Source organism: Labrus bergylta, chromosome 6 (assembly GCF_963930695.1).
Source record: "Labrus bergylta chromosome 6, fLabBer1.1, whole genome shotgun sequence".
Lineage (NCBI taxonomy): Eukaryota > Metazoa > Chordata > Actinopteri > Labriformes > Labridae > Labrus > Labrus bergylta.
In genome coordinates this window covers 14696594-14723734 of record NC_089200.1, presented here as the reverse complement: position 1 = coordinate 14723734, position 27141 = coordinate 14696594, and the positions used below count along the sequence as shown (strand labels likewise).

The window sequence follows — 27141 nt, the reverse complement described above, 5'->3', positions numbered from 1 at the left end:
TCTTGTAGACTGGAACATGAAGAACGAAGGTATATCAACTCTCTGCTGTCACCATGTGGTTAAGATGTGTAAGTGGTGGATGAGGTGGAAGCAGGGGTTATTTCTTCTGCATGGTCCATCATTTCTGGGAGCGTGACAAAAAACATTTTAGCTCCACAAAGGCAGCAGGCCCGGATTAAACCCAGAACCAAACAGTTGTGAGGGAGGTTGCAAACCACTTTTCACCAATTATGTAGTTCCCATATTATGATTTTTCAAGAGAGAGTTCACCGCATTGGGATTTGGGGAATTTGTGGAAAACAGTTCAGCACAGTAAAGGTCCAGTAAATGTTTTTTTCATGCATATTAAAAAAATGTACTTGACCCTGTCAGCGTGCCTGTTTCACCATAGACCTTTGAAACATGGGGCAACGGTTACAGTCTTTTCTAAAACTCTAAATCATCCATAATCTTATAAAGATACAGTGAACCTTTGCCTGATCCTCAAACTTGAATAACCATTGACTGCGATATAAAAGACAGTTGCAGGCTGATTTCTGAAATACCCAATAAGATTGGTGCTGGAAGATGAGTAACCTCATCAACTGGAAATCTTGATCACAGTTGATATCTTGATGTCTTAGTCATTACAAAACCTGGATATTAATCTAATAATACCATTTATTTCAATTTCAATGAGTCCCTTTACTTATCACTTTATGTAGTGATTTAATTCAGCCACCTTCATGTCCTCATGCCACAGAAAAACAAATAGCCTTTGCTTTGGCTGCAACAAGCCGGAAACCCATAATGACAATTTGTTGGCTTGAACACAAGGCACAAAAGTAAAATAACTCTGGCGTAATCTATGCAAAGGTTGATGTAAGCCCATAATTCGACACATCAATTGGTCTTTTCCACAAGTTGGAATCAAACCGGCAGTAGGCGAAAGCCGCAAAAACAGTGTTTGGTACACCAGATAGGATCTCAATCCATTGAGCTAATGGAATATAATGATGGAATTCATATTTTGTACATATTTGCACACCTTACTATGGTTCAGCCTACCATTAGGCCTATAAAAACCACGTTTTTCTTAAGACTCCCCGCCCCCCGAAATAGCCTAAATAAAAAGACCTATAATAAAAATTAAAAAAAAACAGAGACAAAATCCCACTAGATTTTTATGGTCTGCCCTTGTTAACTTAATTGGATTACTTCTTTAAAAAGATAGTGGCTGTATTGATGGCAAGGTGGAAGTAATTTGAATACACACCAGGTGGCGCTAAAAAAAAAAAAAGAAAGTCCGATAGTGTCATACACAATGAAACGCAATGAGAATAGTGGCCCACATGAGTTCCTTATACGCCAATTATCTCTTATTAATGACCCAGATAGTGCGCAATAATCTGTCTGGCTGTTGAACTTGTGTTTTAAACTTTTTTTTTTACACTCTTCGGTTTCAAGCAGTATTTTGACCCCTTTGGCGCTCCGTACCAACACGGGAGAAACCACCGCCCACAGGTCATGCGGCCTCCACTGTTTTGATCTTAGACAGCTCGTGTAACCAGGAGATGGAGATGACGGAAGACTGGAAGTCCGGGTAGCTACTTCAAGTCGCCCTGTAAAAAAAATAAATAATTTCTTCTGAATAAGTCAGAGGTGGAGGGGGGGGAAAGCTGGCAGCTTTGTGCGGTACTCGGTTCCGCCCGGATGACATGGAGGTCTCTGCGGAGGGAGAGGCGGAAGAGCGGAGGTGAGTGACAGCCGGAGGAGTGCTGTTGTGGAGTGAAGCTAACCTCAGCTAGCCTGACATGTCAAACCGTAACTACCTGCGTGGGATGCCAACCTGTTTAAAACAACAATTTCCCTCTTCAATTATTGTTTGTTTTGAATTACAGTTATGTGCAACATTTGTTGTCTTGACGCCACAGTGTTTACTGGACGGAGTTAATTGAGATAAATGTTACTAATCTTCAAGCTAATGCTAGCAGCTAACGCCAGCAGCCAAACAAGTCTCCTGTGTTCTGACAGGATATATTTGTCTTTGATATTTGATAATTTGTACACGCACACACTTTTTTTTTTATTTTTATAAATTATAATCCGTAATTTGGTTCAAAACTTGCCGATAAACAAAAAGAAAGTATAAGCATTGTTGGTCACACAGTTTCAGGAAGTGGAAATAGTGCTAACAGATTTCCCCTTGATGTCTTTAGGAAGTCTTCTCTAATAAAACACACGAACAACATTCAAGGATAACTCTCCCTCACTATAATAATCTCTCTGATACGTGCAGCACGTCCATTTAAAGACTTGCATTAACTCATTAACTACTTGAAGTCACCCTCACTTCACTTATGTTGCACAAACTCTGCAGAATGTGAAGAATGTCATCTTAACTTAATATGCCCCCCTTTCTTTCTCTGTTACATGATCTTATTTCATTACTTAGCCGGACATCTGGACTCATTGTCTTCTTAAATATGCTATATGTAGATTTATTCACGTTTCAACCAAACATTTTCTCTGGAATTGCATCCTCTGTTTGAGTTTTAAATTGTTATTTTCTCTTAAATACAACAAAAAAGTAAGCAATTGTGGATAACTGCTTGACTTTATTGTCTTAATGAAAACCAAACACTATGAAGTTTGATACTTTATAGGGATGCATTTCAGTACATACTGCCCACTGAACTATTTTGTCTAAAAAAAAAAAAAATCCCCGTTTCGACTGGAGGAACTATCCCCCAGAGCTTTGGACTTCTTTTTGAAGAACTATGTGCGCTTTGACCAAATTTACCTGGGTAAAAGTGTAAATAATCTACCCAGATAAAAGACCCTACTAGCGGTTAGGTACTTTCTGATGGTAGCCAGTTAAAGAGCCCATCCTCAAGGGTCAATAATTCACTCTGATAGAAGAGTTTTGTCATGCTGCAGATATGTGACTTGACTTGTACTCGATATCATTCAGTAATGCTGACTTTGCGGGAAAAAGGAGGAAGTCCTGAATGTGAGCCTTTGCTAAATGGCTCACAGGGAATGTAACCTGATTTTGTTTAGTACTCAACACTTTTGGAGCGACAGCTTTATATCCCTTTTCCCCTAAAGATAAGGTTTCATGCCCTCAGCACAGAACTTGAAGTTATTAACGTTAAGCATGGTGGCTCCATATCAACTATTGCTTTTTGTTGTGTTGTTTTGTTTTACAGAATACAGCCCTTGACTTTCGTTTACTTCAAAACCCACACATTATGTCTTCACATTATTTGTCAAAACATTCTGCTTGTGCTTTGCTAACACACACGTTCTTCTAATCTGGTAAACATTCGGTTTATAGAGAGTAGGGCAGTTTATATTTGGTCTGTGGTGAAAGTTTTTAATGATGGTCAGCACTCCCAGTTAGTCACTGGCTTTTAGGCAAAGCTTGCTTATTCTGACGGAAATGCTGAAGACTCAATTTTCAATTTCTGTAAAAGTATTGAGCAAGGGTTGAAGCTGCAGCTCTGCTTACACCAGCAGTTCTTTACCTCCTTCCTCCTTCCTGAATGTCCCCCCTCACCCTGCCTCACTCTCTCTTCCTGCTGCTTGGTTTTCCCTCACAGGAGGGAGCAATGGAAGCTGCTGTCCAGCCTGAAGACCACAGTAGAGGGTCTCGTTTCCACCAACAATCCCAATGTGTGGTCGCGTTACGGCGGCCTAGAGCGGCTGCACAAGGACATGAACAACGTCCTGAGCCATGGACTGAAGAATGAACAGGTTAGAACCTGTGTGATACCACTTCCCTGTATTTGTTTGTCCAGTGAAAGTAAAATCCTACATCAACACTATCAGAAATGCGCCAACTATCTGGCTGCAGTTGTGAGTATTAAGAAGGTACTATTGACAACCTGGATACAAAAGTGATTTAAACTTCATTATCTTAGTTAAAGTAAGTAAACGTAACCACTCTGATGATCAGTAGGGATCAGTATTTTCATCATCCTAAAAGTTTAACCAATCATAATCAGTTGACTTCCCAAAAACAAGGAGGCGAAATGGCTTTTAGTGGGCCTCTTGTGTTTTATTGAAACTGGTATTCTCTGTTCCCTGGTATTGCTAACAGCTGGGTTTGTGTTGCAGGTTTACTACAAGCAGAGAGACTACTGGCCCTTTGTGTGGTGTGTTCGCTACATCAGCCCCCACCTTGCCTCGCATGTTGAACAGGTTTGTTTTCGGTCTCTGCAAACTAACACGCAGCGCAAAATATTATTATTATTTTTTTTTTTATGTCGCTCACCAATTTCTTTCTTTCTCTTTCTTTTCTTTTTTATGGGGGATAAGTTTAAATGAAAACATGCTTGAACGTTTCTACCTTTCTTAAGTCTATGTTGGTTTTATGCCTCACATTTGAAACGTTGGCTCTTACATCTAATTAAACAGTGCAAGGTTTACTTACCTTTTAGCTTTAACTTTCTTTGCATTGCTGTTTACATTAGGGTTAGTTTTATGGACTGCAGTGCTTCCCTTAATCTCAGGAGTTTTAACTGGAAGTCCTTTGCTGCCCATTTGAAGACTCTAGTGACGGCTCTACTTGACCAATCAAGGTGTTTTGTTCAAACCTTTTAGTATCTGCTCAGCTCATTAGGACCATTGAAAGAGGTTATATGACCTATAGTAGCAGGGACAAGGTAATATTCCAAACTGACAAATTCAAGCTTGAGCCGAGCCGAGCTGTACGAGCTCTGTGGAACAGAGGCTGAATAGTCATTGTTTGGCTATCTGTATCAGTGATTAAAGTTCAACAGATAAGAAAACAATCTTTAGAGGATGGGTGTGAGCTTGAGCAAATATCAATAATTTAATCAGTATTTCAGTATGTATTGTATTGCTCTTTAAAGTAAAGAAAACAAAAAAACAAATCACTGACACTACCTTTTGCTTTGAAATGACTTTATTATCCAATTGCAAGTCATCTTGTTGCTTGGCTTGCTTTTTTTTTTTTTTTAATGGTTTTTGCTTTCCAAATTAACTCAAAGTAACTCATAATCGTACACAACACAGATGTGCCTGAACAAGCCTTTAGCATATGTTGTTTGGCTTAGTAGCGATGCTGCAAAGTTAGTAATCCATATTATTCATACACTGTTTAATGTTGTATTTGTCAAAAATAATTCTGTTGTGGCAATTGTTGGTGTATTATAAAGCTTGAGAGCTGCCAGACAAAAACAACAACACACTTTATTTTTTGACAAAGTTGTGATGTGCTGTGTTAAAGTCTGTAAACACCCCACACGGCTCACACTGTCAGCTTTCCTTCACAGTGCCCTCTTTCGAGGATTGTGGGTCACAGGATTGCGTAACAACAAAAGGGCTTAGGAGTACTTGGAATCTAATTATCGACATTACGCCCTCTGTTTCTGATCAGCAGGGCTTACAGCATGATGAAATCATCATGTGATGGTTGGTTGTTGATATCTCATCTCAAGTCTCCTAGGTTTGATTTGATCAGTGTTTATTCTTCGTTGATCTATTCATTAATCACAATGTTCAGACTGTCAAGCCCCTGCAGATCTCCACCTTGTCAGACCCGCCTTCTGAACTTTTAGATAAATAGAGTTTGACACTAGTTGGTAAACTTATACGGCTGATACACCACGATGTTTAAGATTTAAAGAGAAGGAGATGTCATCAAAGCATTTAGCTGTGATAAGCACCAAACATAGAAGAAATGGAGACTACCACAGGAAATCAAAGGAAAAGGATCCCATGAAACTGGCTGTTCAGTTTACAGTGAGGACAGACATTTTTCAAATGAGCGATGTTAGTTTTAGTGGTCAGGGAAAAAAATGTGTATTTTTATAATCGGAGGAGCTACCAATATTTTTTCTTTAGTTTTCACCGCTTCCTTTCTCCTTGTGAATGTTTCCTTTTTTTAAACACTTCCCTCTCTGTCCTCAGTTCAGTCACCTGGAGCCGATCGTCAGCGGTGGGATGAAGATGGCCGGTGAAAGCTACAAGGCAGAGCGCTGGCTGCTTCACAGCCTACAGGTCCACATGCTGTCGGCTCAGCTCCGACCACTCCTCCGTCATCTGGGACATACGCGCAAATTCTACAGCGGTGAGCTTCAGAATAAAGCTGCAGTCTAATTTCGAAAATGTCTTTAAGTTTAAACTCAAATTCTCATTATTGTATCGCCTTCCTCTCTTCGTCTCACTCATTTTCTCCCTCTCCTGTTGTTTCTGTGCGTCTTTCAGATTATGCCTTTCTGCTGAGCGAGCCGCATGTGACTGCCATGTTCCAGTGTCTGGAAGCTGTGGAGCAGAATAACCCCAAACTGTTGGCCCAAGTAGACACTGTCGGGGTGAGTCTCAAGAAATAACTTGCGCCCTAAACCGTGCGTTGATAAAATTGGTCTCTTATTATGGATTGATACCTCATTCGTCATCACTCAGCAGTTTGTGAATTTGTTTGGTTAATGACATAATGCTACGTACTTTTCAAGCTCTTTTCTCCTGCACAACACTGTTTATTTACTCTTTTCATAGTATGCTTTATTGCAGCTATTTTCCTAGCAACAGATTATCAAAATGGATTAGTGGTTGTATGATGAATATGTTGTTAAAATTGTTTTAAACTGTTATCAATGCTAAATGAGAATGAGTTACTATTGAAGGAACATGTTATTTAAGGCATGAACAAGTAAGAAATGTTTTTACATCTTCCCTTCTCATCGTCCAGCTGTCCCCTCTGAAGGGCCCTCCATGTATGGGCCTGTTGAAGAGCCAGAGCCTGTGTGTGCTGCCAGGGGCCGGTGGGGCTTGGAGGATTGCTGACTTGGCTCTCAGAGCAGAACCTCTAAATCGGAGACTCACCACCTCCAACTGTTCCCTCCGAGAAGCAGTCGTCACCACCAGCCACAACTCTGGGAGCACTACGGGAGTCGGACCCCAAAACGGCAACAGCACAAGTGAGGACAGGGGGAAGGGTGACTAATGAAGTATTGATTTTCTTTTGATATTGACTTTATTTGTATTTCTTCTGATTCAGTGCTTAAAGATACAGAGCTAACATTATAAAAATATATATATATATATATATATATATATATATATATATATATATATATATATATGATGCTCAACTTGATGTGCCTTAATGAAAACTCTCAGAAATGCAGTCAGCTAGCAGGTTATCTCTCAGCATATCTACATAGGATTTTGTTTTCTTCCTGTAATGACAACAGCAAAGTCAGAGATTGTTTTTAGCTTCACATTGAGCACACATGGTCTTAGGGGTTAAAATCTGGATTTAGGTTGTGAGAATATTTAGCCACATCTGGGTTTATGGTCAATCTTAGGTACAGAAATCTATTAAAATCATCCCGTATAACTATTTGAGTAAAGTGTTGGAGCATACTTTGAGTATTTGTCTCTATTAATGAAGAATTTGAGGTTGTGCACTGAGTGACTCAAATGAAGGGAAAATGGTCTCTAATCTGTAGCGAGTACCTACAGGGATAAAGAGGGTGGTTTGGGGCAATTGGACTATGAATGCACTATAGTTTGTATGTGAATAGACTGACTGACTTAACCATACAGAGGCCTGATTGTTTGAAGACAGAGTCAGTTATTGAAGAATGTGTTGATGCTGCGTCTAGAAATCAAGTGTCCTGAAATGGCCGTGTTCACTAAAATGGATACAGAAACATCAGGGTTGTTTTTTTTTTCCTACACATGTTGTAACATTGTTTTTGTGGATTTTGTTTGTGTAAAATGTTGTGCCTTCATCAATCTCACCTCATCTTCCTGCCCTGTTGCAGACACTACCTCTACCCCAGCCAGCAGCCTGGGGGCTCCCTGGGTGTGTGTGTCCAGGCCAGAAGAGAGCGAGCAAGGTGTGACGCCCCCTCCTGGCACGATTTCGGTACCTTGCATTTCCCTCACGGAGCCGCTCTTGCCCACCTCCCTTCAGCCTGAGGCAGGGGACTCCTGTGATGGGGACTACGATGATGGTCCAGAGTACCTGGCTATTGGTAACCTTGGACAACGCAGTCGCCGTGACTCCAGGGGCTCTACCCACAGTAGCGAGCAGGGGGAGACCCAGGACCAGCCCCTGCAACGGGGTTCCCTGCTTCCGCCCCAACCCAGACGCTCATCCTTCTCAGAGGGCCAGAGGGGGCCGAGTCGGGAGTCCCGAGGACACACGCGCTCGTTTTCTGACACGGGGGTCAATCAGAAACTCAGGAATGGTAAATAAATATCACAGAAAACTCGTGGTAGACGAGCAACAATATATAATGATGTATATTTTTAAGAAACCTTTAAAGATGTAGGTTTTTTTGTATTAGTTCTAGTAGCTTCAAAGGATGTTAGTTTACATTTTAGCGTAAATATCTTGAAACGCTTCCTAAGTATTGAAGCATTAAACCTGCAATACAGCGCTTCATGGTCAAACTGTAGGATATGTGACGTGTTTCCAGTGTTCTCCTGCTGGTTTGAAATGTTAATATCACAGATCCGATTAATGAAAGTGAATATGGTATTTACTGAAGTGATGAACTTCTGCTTTGAAAAGTTAGTAGTTGTTAAACTCTTGCTGGGTGCAATGACAGATCACTTTGTGCTGCATTCTGTAATGCCCCTCACTTAGGCGGCCTTATGGGATTATTAATTTATTCTCACACAAAGAACTTCATCAAACAAAGATCAACTCAGGACAGAATTAACAAAACACAACAGCACAGAATTCCTGTATGAGAGGCGCACGGAGCTGTAGTAAAGGAAAACATACAGCTGTAACAATTCTCACAGATGAAAACACATGACAGCTAGTGGTTGTATGTATGAAGTTTGTTAATGGAGCTTTCATTTTGATAATTTACAGAGTCATTTTATGCTTTCTGTAAGTGATGAAAACGTACTTGCTAAACAGTTCCATGCTTGGAAAATATCTGGATAAAATAAGATTTGTATTTAAACGCACGGTATGTAAAATACGCTGCCAGGGAGCTCTCAATCAAAACGATAACAAAAGATGATGTCATGGCACACGGGGAATCATCGGAGTGATTCTCTCTGCTACTCCCCGCCCCCCATGTTGACCGTAGTCAATACGAACGTGAGAAACCGACCTGAGGAAGAGAATATGTATACAGACGATGTATCCAAGTATAATTTACATGATGTTTTTTATCACAGCAACAGCAACTAGCTTTCACTAGCAGCTCCCGCTCCCTTATGCAGCGGTCTTTGACGTAACATCCGGTGTTTCCTTGGCAACCATAAACATTTTGCCGCGATAAGACATGTCCCGTTACAACTATAGAATTACGGATTTCTCTGGCTTTGATAACTATTGGAAGTATTTGAGGTAACGTAAGCACTCAATAAAAAAATAAATATAACATTTAGTTTAGTCAATTTTTAATTAATTTGGATATTTGAACGTAAACATTGTCATAAAATTCTACATACTATAACTTTTAAAGAGAGTCTACCTGCACAGTCATTGTGTTTATTTGTAGAGCTGTAAGATAAAGCTCGGCCACATTCTTTCTCAGAAGGCGCACACTTCCTGTCTGACTGTTTTAAGAGTTTGCCGATTAACATCTCTATTCTCTTTGCTCACTGTTTCACCTTCCTGGCTTGAGGTAACTGTCTTTCCCTGTGCTCTATCTCTCTCTTTCTACTTTTTGCGTGAAGGAGGTGGCCACCGAAAAATCACCATAATAATAGAAGATCCGGTAGCAGGTTGGCAGTGCAGTTCCACTGTGCTCCATCAATCCCACTCCTCTTTTCTTTTCACTCTGCATGCTGGTGTAGCACCACCCCTCTCATTTCAAGTCCCTCAGCTCATGCAATGTGATTTTTGGTCTTTGTTGTTCTTTTGTCTTTTTCATGTTGCTCAGGTCAAAGTGATTTGATGTGGCCATGAATGACACTTTTCGTTGTTGTGTTAGTGTTGTGTAGTGCACACCTTTTTTCATGACCTACATGTGTTTTATTGAAAGTCTCATAAAACTTAACAAGTAAACATTTCATTAAAGCTGTGCCTGCTATGCCTTGATGGCAGCATGAAGATTGCCATTTTTACTTATCCATGTGTCAAATGTCAAAGATGAGCTAGACCACTGTTTCCCGTTCTTATTTGTACAGAATTTGGGCAATAGTGTAAAGAACGTAGCTTATATTGGCCAAGTAAAAGTGGGAAATGGCTCACTGTTCCCTTAAAATGTATTCATATCCTGTTTCTTTCAGCTTTTTTTGTTTCTGCATCCAAAAAAAGATCCTTCTCTAAAGACTTGTATTGATCGAAGGACACAAACAATCTCATCAGCCTTAAACCTCCTCAGTGCAGAAGTGGCAATGCATGTTCATATCCATTGTTATGAATTTGTTTTTTATTCAAGCAACAGACTTTTTTTTTTGCTGAAAAAGGTTTTAATCATGGACTTTTTGTTTCCTAGAATCAGCTGGACAGGACTGTTTGAAGGACTACAGCCCCTTCACGACCCCGCACAGTGATGCCAGCTCCCCCGGCTCACTCTACATGGAGTCTCGTGAGTTTGCGCTTCACAGTACATGAAAACTAACTTTTACAGATACATGTGAATAACTAGGGCATGTTAATGTATGCTATATTCTAAAACAAATTGTACACTGTGATTTTGTGATGTTTAAGGAAGTTTTCAGCCAGAGAAACTCTTACGAAATCCTAAATATAAGACGAAGTAGATTAGAAGTAGTAGCTGATTTGACATATTTCTCTAAGAAAAAAAGGATTTCAGGCTCTCAATGTGAGTTCAGCAAGTGCATAGCTGATCCATAAAAGTGAACTCTGGACCTTAAACGTCTCAAGTTTTGTGGTTTTGACAGTAAAACTTAAACTGGTCTGCAATAACTACAAATTTAGTTTTGTTCAGTTAGTGCCATGAGATTTTAAAACACTCTAGAAACTTTACTGTTTCTGTTATTTTCTGATCTGTTTTATATATTTTCTGTGTAATTGTTTTTGTTGTTTTCAGATGGGTCTCAGTACAGCAGCATTCCAGATGGGATGTTCAGGAAGCCATCAGAGGGTCAGAGCCTCATCAGCTACCTGTCAGAGCAGGACTTTGGCAGCTGTGCTGACCTTGAAAAGGTCAGTGTTGCGTCCATTTGAGCTCATTATTTACTAAGAAATCCTCCTGATCTGATTGTTCACATACCCACCTCACTGCGGGAGATTATCCTGGTCAGAAGGAAGGAGGGGGGGGGGGGGGTTGGGGGTCTCCTGAGGCAAGACGTGACGTTAAAAAATGATGCAGAAGTGGCCGATGAAGCAACAGAGTCCACTATACGATGCTATAATGACAGTATTGGTCTTTATATCAGTGCTATGTGTAGTTCAACAGAATCACAATATCAACAAAGATAGCACTATATCATTACTTTTGTAAAACTTGGATCATAATAACCATTCATTCAAATTGGTATTGAAAGTGCTCTGCATATGCAAATCTTAGTGTGATAATCTAAGAAAAAGTACAGTGTTGAAATGATCACAGAAAATATAGAATCAATCCCATCATTTATGCATTTCTCTGTCCTGTAGGAGAACGCTCATTTCAGCATTTCAGAGTCCCTTATTGCTGCCATCGAGCTGATGAAGTACAACCTGCGGCGTCAGGAGGAGGAGGGCGAGGAGGAGGGAGACAGTGACTCTGAGATTCAGCAGCTCAAACAGAAGATCCGTCTACGGAGGCAGCAGATCCGGCACAGTCGGCTGCCACCCTGCGCGACCTCCCAGCACAGTAAGCAAGCATTAGACGTCACCTGTAATCCTTTCTCAATTATGATTGTTTATTGTCTAGGAAATGATTAGTTTGTTATATTTTCTACTCAACTGTAATGTTGAACATTTTTTTATTAACACTGATGCATTAGTGTCATACTGTTACTGTTACATAATAAGCACTGTGTTCCTGATTTGTACCACCGTATTTGTTCAACTTATTAGATAAGGGTATACTTCGACTAATAGCTGACCACATGTCTTTCATCTAAGGCTGCCTTATCAGAAAGTATGTGCTGTAAGAGGCATTGGGAAAGAAAAACCCATTAAAATCAGTTTATCCGTGTTTCTTCCCCTCATCATTCTGGTCATTCTAGGATCTGTGACGCTAATCTAATTAAAAACGGAATAGTTCGTAATTACTGTGATGAGGATGTCAACATGTTGACATGTACAGAACCAGGTTTAGTCCTAAGAGTTGTTTCTTGCTCAGTAAATAAGCTACACTCCGTCACAGAGTAATTAAAGAGTTCTTTCCTTTTATTTCTGGTTCCGCCGTTGCTTTGTCTCACCTCTTGTTCCTCTCCTGCAGTTTTTCATTCCACTGACAGTGGCGGCTCCAGGAGGAGCTCTCAGGACTCCTGTCAGGGCCTGTCGGACTCCGGCTCGGCTGAGGAGGTGGAGGAATGCGAGCTACGAGGTAGAGAGAGGGAAGGAGGGAAAGATGAAAATTTAGAAAAAGTGTTGCTGTTATTATGAGTTGTAGATCAATGATCAGCTCACCTTTCATCTTCTGTATTTATTTAGTAACAGCTACACAGTGTTATATTTCAGTTGAGACTAAGTCGGACCTTCTAGCTGCTCTCATCTTTCAGAAATGCAATCTTTTAATGAAACATTTAGAAATGTAAATATTCAGATATGAGAAAAGTAGTTTCATATTTAGTAGTTATTCTATTTGTTTTTCTAATAGTTTTTCTATTTGAAATTGGCAGGGAGTTTGTGTGGGATTCATCTTTTTCTGTGTGAATGAGTCTGTCTCTGTTCCAGTCATAATTCATAACCTCATCACCTCACTCGTTTCATGTTGCTCACCAAGCATGTCACGTTTTTCCATAGTCCATAAACATGGAAGTACAAAAGTCACAGCGTGGTAGTTTGTAGGGTTTGTGACCGTAAAATATTTTTATTGGTGTAACAATCTATGCAGACTTTACCCTCATGTGAGTGCACATACCCACCTGCATACCCAGGATTTATAGGAATATATTTAGATTTGTTTGATCTGGAGAGGCTTCAGGCTGTGTCTGATACAATTTTATTCTAATTTATTAAATCAGTTTCTGTTTTGTGACAAATACTAACCTAATTACTAACATGTAGAAAGATCTTAAATGCATGCTTTGATATTAGTATGGTGGATTGTGGGATTTCAGATGTGCATGTATTTTAAGTAGTTGTGTTAATGTGTTTAACTTTGTTGTTGGTGTTTCTAAAAGCGCTTCTCAGTAATGCAGCTGAGCTAGATTTAGTGTTTTCTCTAGGCTGAGTAACTGCATGACTTCTACATGTAGCTGTGGGGTGTAATGAATGTAAGCCAGTGACACCAACACCCAGCTCAGAGGAGGGTTTGAAAGTGTCTGTGTTACTGGTGACGGTTATGCTGAGTGTTAGTTTCTGTCTCTCAGATGGCTGTGAGGGTCAGTCCCTGCTGGCGGTGTCTCAGAGTGGCCTCTCCCTGTCACTCGCCTCCCTCTTCTCAGGTATCTGTGGGGTGGGAACGAGTGGGTGGAGTGGGCTCCACAGCCTCACACAGACTGTTTACTGTGACCACGCTCCTCTGGGAGGAAGCTGATGCCTCCACTCCAAACTGAACATTTCTGCCGTTATAACCTCCTGCTAAATTGGGAGGCGCTCCCACCAAAACTTGAGCAAATTATAGTTTTAACTTTTTTATTTTCTCCTTTAATCATACTGATTAGTTTCTGTTCACTTTTTCAGTGAAGTTTGTGTAGAATCACTCGTAAAATCAACCAAAGAAATTCAACTCTATTATTTAGATAAAGACACAGGGTTGTCCCCATATCAGATTTTCAAACTATGATATGATTCTGGCAGAAATCAAACAGTAGTGATACCTGTTTCGTTACCATGGCAACAAAAGATAAAAAGTCCTTTGCACCTGATATTGGGACATTTCTTGTATTTAGCTACAAAAAATGCACAGTCTAAATTGCCCAAATACATTGGCATCATATTTGTGTAATTTAGTCAGTGCTCACTCTCTTTTGCAGACGGCAGCTTTTAGTTATAAAATGACAGAAGAGCTGTACTTTTTTTTTTAAATCTTCTGTACTTTTTAATAGTATAGAAAGAAATGAAAAAGACTAGAGATACACTAATTGTTGTTTTAAATGAACAATAAGTTATTCATTCTTTGTTTACTACTTATTTTATGCTTAATTACTCATTTATTTAAACGTCAGTAGGTGCCGAAGACAACTCCAGAAGTCTTGAGTGTAATGGATAAAAGATTAGAACGTCGATCAGAGCTGTTGCAGTGCTAACGTACATATCCAAACAGTAGATATCATCATTTATACTCCCAGGGAACGATAACACTCTTATTAAAGCTTTCCAACTTTAAGCTTATTGCACTCAGTACCAGGTCTCTAACTGGCTGTCATAAAACGTTTAAACTACTTATAATCTGAAGTTAAAGGGGTCAAAACAGCTCTTATATAATTGTCTGAGTTATTGCGGTGAAAATGCAGAATATCTTACAAATCTTTTCAGTTTTGGAGTCGAGCCAGCTGAATCTCACCTCTGCTGATGTGTTCGCTTGGCTGCTTGTGTTGGTGCTTGTTGCTGAATGCCCTGGGGTTTTGGAGGTGGCTGTACCGGTTAGAGTTTAAGCAGGCTCATGGGAGGATACCAGTGAAGTGTAATGTAGTGAATTTAACTGCAGGGTTTTATCATATATAAATTCATCTGTCCATTCACACCATTATTCATTATTTTTAATGCCATTCCAGTGAGACTGAGATGTGTTTGCTGTGCCATCTATGTCCTTCCTCTGTGCTGTTCTCTTTTAGATTTGAAATCCTGCAAGACTAGTGATACATCTATTTATTGTCCAAGCTAACAGAACAAACCAGTCATAGACACACTGCTTGATTTGTCTTAGAATCAGTATGAAGTTGCTTGTGACTCTGTCCATGTTACTATATATATATATATATATATATATATATATATATATTTCTATTTGTATGACACTATTATCTTCATGACATTAACATGTTATGTTGTGTTATCTACTCTAACATAATCATCCCTATCATTCAGACTTAATTGCATCCCTTAATCAAAATCCTTCAGCAAATCATAATCCAGAGGAATGAACTAAAGCTACAATCATCCATGTGATTGTCATACCAGCTCTTTAAATAATAAGTTGATTACATTTTACCACAAAAAGGGCTAAAACCTACATCTGTGCCTGTAGTATCGTTTTTCAATAGTAAAACATTAAATACAAGTTAATCTATTACTCATAGTATTATATTTATCAGATGATCTTCACAGAATGTTGAAGTAAATTATATCTTTGTTTATGTGACAAAAAAAAGCATTTTTTTAAATTGAAAAGATTTCTGCATAAAACCACAAAGAGCGTCTGTTGAACTCTGCTTCTGACTAACTCGCCCATCAATCTCAACAATGCTTTCTATGAAATGTGACTAACTGCAACCCAGAACGTCTGTGAATCAACCCAGATGTTTTCTCTTTAAATAAATACAAATTTAAATCTTCTGATAGAAAAAAAAAAAAAAACGTTAACTCCTGCAGTAGCCCATGCTGGCAATCTCCAGATCTATTAAGCTTCTGTACTGCTTAATTTCTGCTTCAATGTTTGCGCTCGTCTCTGATAAAGAAATCTTTGAACCACTGCTTTGCCATTTGAACCGTGTTGGGAAACTGATACTGAATATCCATCATTTTACTCATTTTGCTTTTAATTTTTTTTTTAATTTTAACATTTTCTTCATACAAATTCATCCATTATCACTCATTCTGATCTTCATTTCGTTATAAAATCCTTTTTCCAATCGTACAAATCATATTATTTTGATCTTATTAGTATGATTGTATTAAGAAGAATCTTGTAAAGGTTTCTATGGCTGGTGGATAAAAAGGTCTTCTTTACCGTGTCTGAGATGTACACAGTTGCTAAGTGATCATTGTGATGTGATGTTTCATGTATTTTTAATTCTTCCTGTGTTTTCCAGATGCAGACATTAAACGCAGCGTAAGCTCCAGCGGCAGGTCTTTCCTCAGCTCAGATTCCATGTAAGTACCAAACTTACTTCCTGATAGGAAGAAACTAGAAAGACTACACTATTTGTTTTTGATATGAAATATATTTACTGTCTCATGTCAACTCGTTGGTAAGCAGCAAACAGACAAAATGAGCTTTGAACAATATATTCCTTCCTCTGTGTTTTTCAGTTCTCCATCCTTCCTCCAGTCAAACTCCGCTGAGTCGGTAGCGATGGGTTTACTCCGGCAGTTTGAGGGAATGCAGCTTCCAGCAGCCTCGGAGCTTGACTGGCTGGTCCCAGAACACGACGCTCCGCAGAAGGTACGACGTCTTACTTGCATGTACTTTTTAACACATGCAGTACTCACTATGCGATTATAACCACAGTTTGAAATGATTGCAGTATGAGGCACCCACTCTTCAAAATGTACTCGTATTCAAATAACAAACCTGAAGCTTTTTCCTGCTCCTAGCTGTTGCCCATCCCCGACTCTCTGCCCATCTCACCTGATGATGGCGAACACGCAGACATCTATAAGCTGAGGATTCGAGTCCGAGGCAACCTTGAGTGGGCACCGCCCCGACCGCAGATCATCTTCAACATTCATCCAGCCCCCAAGTGAGTACACGCCAGGCTTTACCTCTCCACAACCTCGTTCTCTCTTCCTTTTTGTATATTTATTTTGTTATTGCCTTGAAGCTATGTTAATTTGTAATTCAGTCGCTGTTTTCTGTTCAATGAGACACACACACACACACACACACACACACACACACACACACACACACACACACACACAATGCCCTATGTTAGTAAATTAAAGTATTTGCTGGTGCATTGCTCATCACAGGATGATTGTATTAAACCTGAACACTCATTCAACCAGAGGTGAATAGAGAACGACAATTTAGTCTCATTATGCAAAACCTTTACAATAATAATGTGGAGACAGAAAATATGACCTTTGAGCAAAATTCCTGTCCCTTGTCTTCTTTCTGGTTTGGCATCGGTTTTAAGTAGCTTAAGAAAAAGTATTTTAAAAAAGGCTGACAGAGAAACAACATCATGTTTTATAAACCTTAGAAGTCTTTTCACACTTTTAGGAGGTGAGAAGGTTAAAATGTGTTCATAAAGTTTCAAAGTTTTGTATCATATTGGCCCAGATGCAGTTCATCATTCCTGAATGTAAGTAATATATTAAGTCATGTGTTTTTCCATTCCATTTTTTTTTCCCCTATCAGGAGGAAGATCGTTGTTTCCAAACAGAACTACCGCTGCGCTGGCTGTGGCACACGCATCGATCCCGGTACGACCAGAGAACCAATTTTTGCAAAAACCGTTTGAGCATTCTTTTGAACATGTTCACATTAGTCAGACAGGTTGAAAGTATAAAAACAACAAGTGTTTATATTTATAGTTTTAGTTCTTTTTGATTAATTTCTCTTCAGTATAACTGTACAAATGTAACTCTTCGATCAGCTGGCTTCAAACTCTTGTGACCTTTTGCTCTCTGTCACACTATCATACAAACGTCTCACCTCCACCCCCTTCATGTTTCTGCTGCCTGTCCTCCCTTCAGATTATATCAAGCGACTGCGTTACTGTGAATACCTCGGCCGTTACTTCTGCCAGTGCTGCCATGAGAACGCCCAGGCGGTGGTGCCCGGCAGAGTGTTGAGGAAGTGGGACTTCAGCAAGTACTATGTCAGCAACTTTGCCCGGGATCTGCTGAGCAAGATCGCAGGAGACCCGCTGTTCAACCCCAGTGACATCAACAGCGGTCTGTACAAGAAGATCAAAGCTCTTGAGGCCGTCAGGGTGAGTACGGAGTCAAAATCCAACTGAACTACTTTCAGTTTTGTTTAAAGATTACTTGAAATTAAATCACTCCGTTTGTTTCTTTAAAAAAATGTAAAGGATGATTTAAAGACGGCTAAAAAGAGATGTGTTGTAAATGTTTGAGGCTTCTGTGGACAGATACGTCGCTGTCTGAGCATTTACTCTCAATCCTAAAATAGTAATTCTAACCTTGTGCTACTGAATTTACTCGTATTATCCGAGCGGTAGACTCAAATGAAAGGAGCAACTTAGACCCTTTATAGAAACAGAGTCGGGTGATGCAAAAAAAAGCACTAACTGTCTTAACCGTCCTAACACATAACTTTCTAACACATGACGTGCCTTAACACTAGAACGGCCATGGCGGTCATTTTGACCGTTTTTTTAAATTTATTTGTGCAATTACTGTTGAATTAAAAAATACAATTCTGCTGGAGCCTGACTTTTCCTAAAAGTGTCTGTATTTTCATTTAAAATGTTTTTTTATAAATATTATACAAAAGGCACAGATGTTCAGCCAACTGAACATCCAGGTAGAAGGCAGAGCCAAAATGTCCTAACGGAAGCTGCTGGTCCCACGGCGTATGCAAAGCGTAACATCGGAGATACACTCACAGCCTTTTTGTGTGTTTTTGATGATGGCATGCTGAAGCACATCAGGAAGTGCACCGTGGCTGAGGCACGTCAGCACCGCAGGGACAGCTCATGGGACCTCACAGTGGCTGAACTTAAAGCCTTCATTGCCCTGTAATATATCTGTGGAGCACAGGGGCCAAGAAACATGGAGTTGGAAAGCCTGTGGTCGGGAAAATGGGGCTTTCCGTTTTTCCAGGAAACCATGGCTTTCCGTTTTTCCAGGAAACCATGGGCAGGAATCGCTTCAAGGAGTCGTGGTGCCCTGGTGTCGGCCACTTGGAACAAGTTCGTTCAGAACAGCATAGCCTGCTACAAGCCCGGTGCCAACATAACCATAGATGAGCAGCTGTTTCCCCACCAAGGCCCGGTGCAAATATACCCAGTACATGAGGAATAAGCCTGACAAATATGGCATCAAATTTTGGCTGGCTGCGGATGTCGAAACAAAATACACGCTTGAACGGGGCTCCAGAGGTCAGCTCGTGGGAGAGAGTGTGGTGCTGAGACTGGCGGAGACATTCCTGGGGAAGGGAAGAAATATTACAACTGATAATTTCTTCACTTCTCTGAAACTGGCCACCGCCTTACAGGCCAAGAAGACCAGCCTGGTTGGCACCCTGGGAAAAAAACAAGCGTGAGTTGCCCCTCTCCGCCAAAGAGCAAGCGGAGCTGTTCAGCACAAATGTGCTGATGCGACTCTCACCATCTACCAGGGAAAGCTGAGGAAGAATGTGTGCTCCTAAGTTTTATAACTTTTCCTTTTTTGATAACTGCATTTGAGGGATCAACGCAATACATGTGTTTATCTATATCGCTCTATACAGATCGAATACAGATCTAAGAAAGTTATCGACTGACATATCAGTATCAGATTTATCCTCCCCAATATTTGTTTCGGCCCCAAAAAAATCCCAAATCGGTCGGGCCCGAGTCTCTTTATGAGATACAAAAGCAATCAAAACAACAAGCCACAAGATTGATTATTTCTTCATGATTTTTTTTTAATGCCTGCAAATGCTGTCAGGTGGTGCCAGAAAAAGTGAACAGCAAGCAGCCAAAACAGCCTTGATCTCCGTTTTCCACAGTAAAGATTCTCGATCAGTGATACGTTTGATTGTCAACGTAAACAGGATGGGATTTTTTTGGGTCGTAAAACACTACTTACCCAGCATGTGACAAAATCAGCAAAAATTTTAAGAGTTACCATTTTGTCCACAGGGTGGCGCCAAAAATGACACAAACCAAAAGTTCCTCACGGGAGCTTTAAGTAACGCGTCGATGTTTTCTGCATTTTGTCTTTGGACAGGTTTTGAGGATGCAGCTGTTTCACATGAAAAATCTCTTCAAGACGTGCCGCTTTGCTAAAGAGTAAGTGTGCCGAGTGCATGTTAGCTAACTTCTCAACCGTACCAAAGTCTTTGCGCCTAAAAGTGTCTTCAACACAGTCGTCACCATTATTTCTGTGCTTTCTTCAGGGTGCTGGAACAGTTCGACAGCCTTCCTGGTCACCTGACAGAAGATCTTCACCTCTTCTCCCTCAATGACCTCAGTGCCGTGCGCAACGGAGACCTGGCTCCCCGAATGAAAGAGCTGCTCAAACTTGGTACCATACATGCAGCTGGCTGTGTGGTAAGATGCCCATGACTCCCTCGCTTATAGTGAAAATGCAGAACCACTTAATTTATTTTAAAGTATGAGGTGTGCCTTTCACAGTATAAAGACTTGATGCAGGAAAATATCCTTAGATTCCACATTATTCTAAAGTCTGTTTTGTTTTTTCTTCTCATATCTCTTTCCTCGGTCTCTCTCAGCTGTGCCAGGCCAAGGGCTTTGTGTGTGAGTTCTGCGGCAATGACAAAGACATCATCTTCCCCTTCCAGCTGAACAAGTGCCAGCGCTGCGAAGGTGAGCCCTCTCTGCTTGTGGCAGGCCTGGGCGGCTCACGAGCCCCCTCCCCCCGCCCTGCCATACAACTAACCTGGAGAGACTGGAAGATCTCCAAACCTCGTAGGCTGGCAAGGCTCCTCTCTCTAGACAGGAAGGAGGGGGAGGGTGGGGAGGAGGACTTGAAGCTAGATATAGGTCATGGTGTGGAGAGTGGAGAGGAAAGGTGGGAAACAGCAAAAAAGGGACAGGGAAAAGGGACGCTATTGCAAACTTTTACTCCCGGAAACTTGATGAAAGCTTTCTCTTGGAATAAAGGCAGACAGGAGGAGCAGGAGACGACAGGAGGAACAGAATCAATGAGTGAAGAGACAAATTGTGATAATGAAGAAGAAGGAGGCACACAGGGTGAAGTTTTAGGCAAAGGAGCAGCAACAAGTAAGGAAAGAGGAGATGTTTTTGTAAGAAGGGAAAAGGTTAACATTTTAAAGGTTTTTAATTTAGAAGGACTCAAGAAGAGCGTCTCCGGGAGTGAGCCATGTAGCAGTATGGAAAGTCTAGAAGAAGTAGGACTAGAGAGGAAAGGACAGGAGACGATATCAGGGTTTGCAAGTATTAAGAGTTTTTCAAAAAGAGAGCGAGAAAATGAAGAGGAAACACAAGTGAAAGTGGAAGAGTTTGGAAAAAGATATTTAGAGAAAGCACCAGTAATCGAGGAGGAAGGAAAAGATGGCAGAGAGGCTGGGAAGCATGATGACCTCTTAGACAAAGGCAAAACAGAGACAGGTGATTCTGCAAATTCTGGTGCAGAAAACATGGGGAAATTTACTTTCATGAAATTCATAAAACCGCATGCGCTGTCAGCCGTTTTCTCCAGAGGGAGGAGCAGAGGAGAGGAGGACAGAAGTGGGCACAGTGATGTGAAAAAAGAGATGGATACTGATGAGGAGGGGCAACAAGAGTCAGCCAGCATTAAGCAGAATAAATGGAGGAGTCGTAAAACTCGCACAGCCAGAAGAGGAAGCAGAGGCAGAAAGGTGAAGGAAGGGTCAGAGAAAAAGGGCAGGAGTGAAGGTGGAGAGAGTGCAGGGAGAGACGATGAAGATTCATAAACTGAGGGAGGTGAAGAAGGAGAGTTAAGCCAATACAGATTTATATGTACAGTATTTAAAGCTGCAGTATATATCTGGATCTGACAAAAACAGTAGCTTTTATTTACCTTCATACTAATGAATGACGGATTAGTGTGAACTCAAGGCTTTGGGATCTTGTCTTTTAAACCAAATGTATATAGATTATTATTTTTTTTTTTAAATGACAGAGATTTAATCTTATTTTTCATAACTGTGTTTATAGTCTTTAGATTTAAAATATTTTATTTTAAGGCTGCACTATGCTGGATATTTGGGGAGACACTAAGCCTTACAAAAAAAAACACACATCAGGGGGTGTTTGCTGTACTATTTCTCATCTAGATGCAGTTTTTTCCACCAGGCTATGGCTGCATATTCAGCACACAAATATTAGACTGTTACTTGTTTTCAAATCTGTATATTTCACAAATGGCCTTCTGGAATTTTGAATGATTCCTTTAATTGTTTAAATGGATAATCAAAGAGTGATTGTAGAGTCCTCCTGCTATCTTTCTACCTCTTCCTTGAACACAACTTTCCAACTCTTTTAAACTGTCGGGACGGTTTGAAACGCGTTGTTCTCTTCTTCTTGTTCTTCTTCTGCTGTTCTCATTTGGAGTTCTGGTGGTGTCGGTATGTCTTGGCCTTGTTTCTGGTGTTTTCATAGTTGCACAGATGGTGGAGGGTTTATTGGCAGCTGTTTGGTTGTGGGTGCCTTTTGCCTCTGATTCTTCAGTCGCTGGTGTTCAAAGCTTGATGGTGTTTTCAGCGGTTTCCCGTCTTCAGCTCTGAGCTGCTGCTTTTGTCTTCTCTCATAAAACGTTTACCTTTAGTTTGCTTTGGTCCTGTATTTCAGCTTGGACACATGTCAAGCGACTGTAGTCTGTTGTCTTTAATCAGAAGAAGTACTTTTATTAAGCACCTTAGAATATGTGTGATTATTATTCAGCCTTTCGTTTTTTATCTAAGTTTTTGTTGACTGAAGAATGACTCGTGTCAGGTGTGTTTTTTTTCAGTTGTGTTTTTAGAGTGAACTTGTAATTTATGCTTTAAGTTTCTTTTCTGACATCTGACTGCTCTCATTTACGCTTCATCTTTATGTGATCATGAAATAAACACTCTTTTTGAATTGGAGTTGCCTGTTATTTTATCCACCTTTTGGTAATAAGTTTAGTTCTTACCGTAGAAGAATAAGCATTGAGACAGTGAGGATGACTCAGTGGAGCACATGAAAAAGAAAGTACTCTGGTGTCCTCTTTTGGACGATTGTGATGTGTCTGAACAGGTTCAGGGTGTGTTGTTTGTTTTCCCAGGATATCAGCTTTCTCACCTAGCTGCCTCCTCCTGACTTCTGCCATGCTGCTTTAACTTCTGCCTCTTTTATACTCCCCTCCTCATCCCGCCTCCCTCAAGTGCGATTGTGATTGGCTGTTCTGTTGAAACCTCTCTGTCTTATTGTCGGCAAACTGGTAGAACTGGTTTGTGAAGAGCAGCATTGTTTGGTTTAGCTGTTAGGAGCCCGCTATCTGTATCCAGTTATGTTACTTTGTTTAGGTGACACATTTGTGCTGTAAATGCTTTCAGTTGTCACATCACTGAAACCTTTTTTTTTTTTTGTCTTTAAATTTTTTTTTTTTCCTTCTTCCCAGAGTGCCACGCGTGTTACCATCGCAACTGCTTCCGGGCGGGGAAAGACTGCCCTCGATGTCAACGGCTGGCAGAGCGGAGGGAGAGGATGGCGCGCAAAAACATGGAGGAGCAAGAGGACGAGGGAGGTGGGACCCAGTCATAACTCAGAGACAAATGATGATGAGCACAATGCGACCATGATTGTAGTGACAGAACACCTCTCTACGTTCCAGCCCGCTCAGACCTGGGTGACAATACTCGTTGAAAACGAATGATTTGATCTGCAGAAGTGTGCTACATGTGCAGCTTTTTGCTACATTAGATGTGTGAGTGATATGTGAGACATCAGCAGGATCATGATCACTGATTTTCAGCTGCATTGAGTTTAAGCTAAGCCCCTTTCACACCTGCACTTTACTCTGTGTGTAGGGATCTGTTTTTAGTGCCGTTTACTAATCAAGACTCTTTTCAAGGAAACATAGCTTTAAAAAAAATCGTACATTTCTCTTTAATAAGACATCCAGTTTTTAACAAGAAATAATGTGATTCCTTTTCTCCAATCGTTTTGAGAAATGCTGCGTACAAAGAACTGTGGAGACAAACTAAAGTGTGAAAAAACTAAACGTCCTGGCACTGTGTCCCTTTGTACTCAAACTAATATATTCCCATTTCAGGAGATGAGATGAACACGTATTTGCGTAGACTGTTGTACCCAGGTTTGAAATTCCTCCTTCCTTCAACTGCAGCTTCTGGCCACCGCTTCAACTCTGATCTTTTTAATAGCTACTGGCTTAGCTGAAGTTTGTTGTTTATTTTGGGTTTTTTTGCGGCCTAAAACTGCAGGAATTGTTTTAAAAACGAATCAAATGGCAAGTAAAATGTAGATCTCTTTTATGATTTGATAGATTTTCAGTGCTATACACTGTATTGAGAACTCCAGGAGGGTTGTATTATCATCTGAAAGATATTGGAGATATTTAACCACTCATTTTTTTTTTTTTGCTTGCCAGTGTTCAGTATTTTTAACGTTATTTTAGCCACACGTACAATATGTGCCTGTGGGACCAATGAACTTAGACTGGTAGAGCTGGTGGAGTTACATTGGCACGTTTAATTTATAGAAGGGCTGGGTCAATGTTGCAAAGATTTTTAATGAAACTGCAAATGCTCCTACTTTGTGCTGCTTTGAGTGATTGGGGGGGTGTGTGTGTGTGTGTGTGTGTGTGTGCGTGTGGGCGCGCGTGTGTGTGTGTACTAGAAAAAGCTTTGTGTGAGTGTGTGTGCACGTGTCTGCCTGCTGTTCAAGCAGCCATGCACAAAAGGTTTGCACCAGCCTAATCAGCACTTGCCTGTTTTCTAACATTTTGTAATAGAATAAGAGAGAGAGAGAGTGTGTCCAGGTGATTGCACTGATCCTGTCTGTTTTTGTTTGTTGTTGTTGTTGGTGGGGAGAGTTTGAGGCGTCACACTAAGGAGAATATTTTTTTTTCCGGTTCATTTCCAAGAACACAAACCATAGCAGTGAAAAAGTTACTGTCTCTGTCAGGGAGCTCTTGTCACCTGGGTTGCACTTTATTGTAAAATAAGAGATCTGTAGTTTGATGAATAAAAAACATCCTCTTGGAGAGGATGGAGAACAATCCTGATCAAAGTGCATACATCAATTCTTCTTATTTAAATGTTTTTTCTCCTGCAACAGATTTTAGATAATAAGTCTAGTACAGTGGTTCCCAACCTGACTGACTTTTTTACATGAATGGTTTGACATTTTGATTTAATAATAAATAATGTAGCTCAGCTTAGCATGAAAACTGTAAACTGCTGGCAAGTACTCCTTCTGCCTCTATTGCCATTACTTAATATGAACAGGTTGTATCCTGTTGTATTCTTACAAAAATTGGCATTATGTGTTTTTACTACTATTTCAAGAGTATTTCACTGTCGGGATCCCGTCACTTCTTGCAATCCCTGTTTATTTCCAGACAACATGTAGTGCTAAAAACAGGTTGCTGGTTCCATCTACCGTATTGCAAAGAAGCATTCAAACGTCATTCCTCAAAAATGTTGAACTATTCCTTTAATTAGAGTAACATTTACATGTGCACCTTTTTCCACACGGTTTTAACCATCTTAACCAAACCAGCTTTTTTTCCTTTTAATTTACTTGATAGTTTCTTAATTGCTGAAAACTTTTTCTCTGGAGTAGAGCAGATATCGGAAATGTGTGTGTTTTTAACACTGCACTTTCAAACATCTGATATTCCCATCAAATAAACTGTGGTGGCTGGGAACCACTGAGCTAAAAAAAAACATGTAACATGCCTTTTACTACTAATTTGCACTTTTTAATTATTTGTTGAGGCTATTTTTGCTTCCACAGCCCCATACAAGTTGTTTCAATGGTTTATTTTTGATAAATTAGATTAACAATAAGAAGAAATGAAATTCATCCCATAGGTATTGACTAGAAGAAAACAAACAAATGAAGAACATGTGCAACCCACAGATTGAAGCCCTGACTTATGAAAGGATAAAGCTCCAGAGGACATCCCATCCTCAACAGCATTTCCTCTCTGTGTACAATCTTTCACGAGGTAAACAAACTGTCATGAGACTTCCTGAAGCAACACGTGTCATATTCACCTCCCTAAGCCCTCACAGAAAGATACTAACTGCATTTAAACGAAAACGCAGAACTCTTTAGCTCCTGAACCAAGTGACGCCTGAACCCTGCTCCTCTCAGCAGACTGTTTGTCCTTAAAGACTGCCCTTAACATGGAGGCGTGTGGAGGTTTAAAGTGCACTACAGAATAAAATGTCTGTTATTAAACATTTTAATCTTCTTTATTTTGATTATCTTTATTGTTTGAATTAATTTGCCTTCGTTCTGTAATTATGTTGACAATAAAAGACTGGCTAGACTGTTGATGAGTGTTAATGTGTTTATTGTGCTGAAATCAAATTTAAGTCAACAATAAAAATGTTTGACGCTAAATCGAAATAGGCGAGCAACTGAAATTCAAGCAGATTGAAAAAAATATATACATGTATAGTTTAACTGTTAAAGTAAAATGCAACTTTTAAACAACAATTCAATAAAAAAAGTCCCCACAAAAAGCAAGAACACATTTTCCTGGTTTTAATCGAGTTCTTGTTTAATGTTTATTTATCTGCCAAATATGTTTCAATAAAGCACTGACTATTTTTTATGCATCAAAATAAAAATATATATCTTCCTATATAATGTTTCATATGCCTGATGACTCATCCTGCACTCAGGGGCTTTTACTAATTTTTCAACTAATAAAGAAGCTTGAGTCAAAGCTCACGACCCAATCAAATTCATCCCAACCTAATGCTGCATTCATGTGCTGCTCGGGTGGTCCAAGTTTTCCGAGTTGGGAAGCCGTTTTTTAAGAATTCAGTGTGTTCACGTGATTTCAGTTCGCAAAGTCGTAATGTTGTAACAACAGCAACAAACACCGTTGATGCTACGAAGATTATCTGTGGAATGTAAATGTTACAAGTTATATTTGAGCAAAAAAGTTGACGTGCAATATGTGAATGAATAAAAAGTATGTTAACATTATCAAGACATATTTTGCCCCCCAGGTGATGACTATTCTGATGTCAAGTCGGTCACCTAATTCTTTTCCGAGTTTCCTAGTTGCTCCAACTTGAGCAGGTGTGCATTTTACATCTCGGAACCTCTTTTTTCCGACATGCCCCACACCACATGAATGCAGCATATGTCCCACCTTCTGTCCTCTGATTGGTTCTATCCTGATTCAGATGGAAATACATCAGGACACAACAGTTGGACACTCTCAAAGTTTCTGTATAATGGGAACTTGAACTTAATGTAGAGCAAGAAAAAGCAGCATGTCCCCTCAGTTGAGAACGTTGAACCTGATGTTGACTGGCCGTTTACATTTTATTTTTTTCAGATTGATTTTTCCGT

The 27141-nt window shown here is 40.1% G+C and overlaps 1 protein-coding gene across 3 annotated transcripts; it reads left to right on the top strand.

The window, feature by feature from the left end:
* The first annotated feature begins 1470 nt into the window (after positions 1-1470).
* On the top strand, positions 1471-26106 carry rubcn (rubicon autophagy regulator). Of its 3 annotated transcripts, XM_065955803.1 has the most exons (22): positions 1471-1735; positions 3585-3738; positions 4102-4185; positions 5920-6079; positions 6217-6323; positions 6701-6929; positions 7782-8210; positions 9664-9711; positions 10428-10520; positions 10986-11101; positions 11555-11753; positions 12327-12434; positions 13423-13497; positions 16027-16087; positions 16247-16379; positions 16532-16677; positions 17301-17365; positions 17639-17877; positions 19841-19902; positions 20010-20163; positions 20346-20439; positions 23201-26106. In XM_065955803.1, the coding sequence occupies exons 1-22, from the start codon at positions 1698-1700 to the stop codon at positions 23341-23343; spliced, it is 2937 nt and encodes a 978-aa protein (XP_065811875.1). In that variant the 5' UTR covers positions 1471-1697; the 3' UTR covers positions 23344-26106. The 3 variants fall into 3 exon arrangements, with proteins under 3 accessions (XP_065811875.1, XP_029134175.2, XP_065811876.1); XM_029278342.2 differs by lacking the exon at positions 9664-9711 and having other exon boundaries at positions 1472-1735; XM_065955804.1 differs by lacking the exon at positions 13423-13497 and having other exon boundaries at positions 1472-1735.
* The last annotated feature ends 1035 nt before the right edge of the window (positions 26107-27141 follow it).

Excerpts from the sequence above, each read along its gene's own strand:
- rubcn (XM_065955803.1), top strand. The coding sequence starts at position 1,698 with ATGGAGGTCTCTGCGGAGGGAGAGGCGGAAGAGCGGAG. Across the intron at positions 11,754-12,326 it reads CTGCGCGACCTCCCAGCACA|TTTTTCATTCCACTGACAGT; the intron begins GTAAGCAAGCAT and ends CCTCTCCTGCAG. Across the intron at positions 17,878-19,840 it reads AAGCTCTTGAGGCCGTCAGG|GTTTTGAGGATGCAGCTGTT; the intron begins GTGAGTACGGAG and ends GTCTTTGGACAG.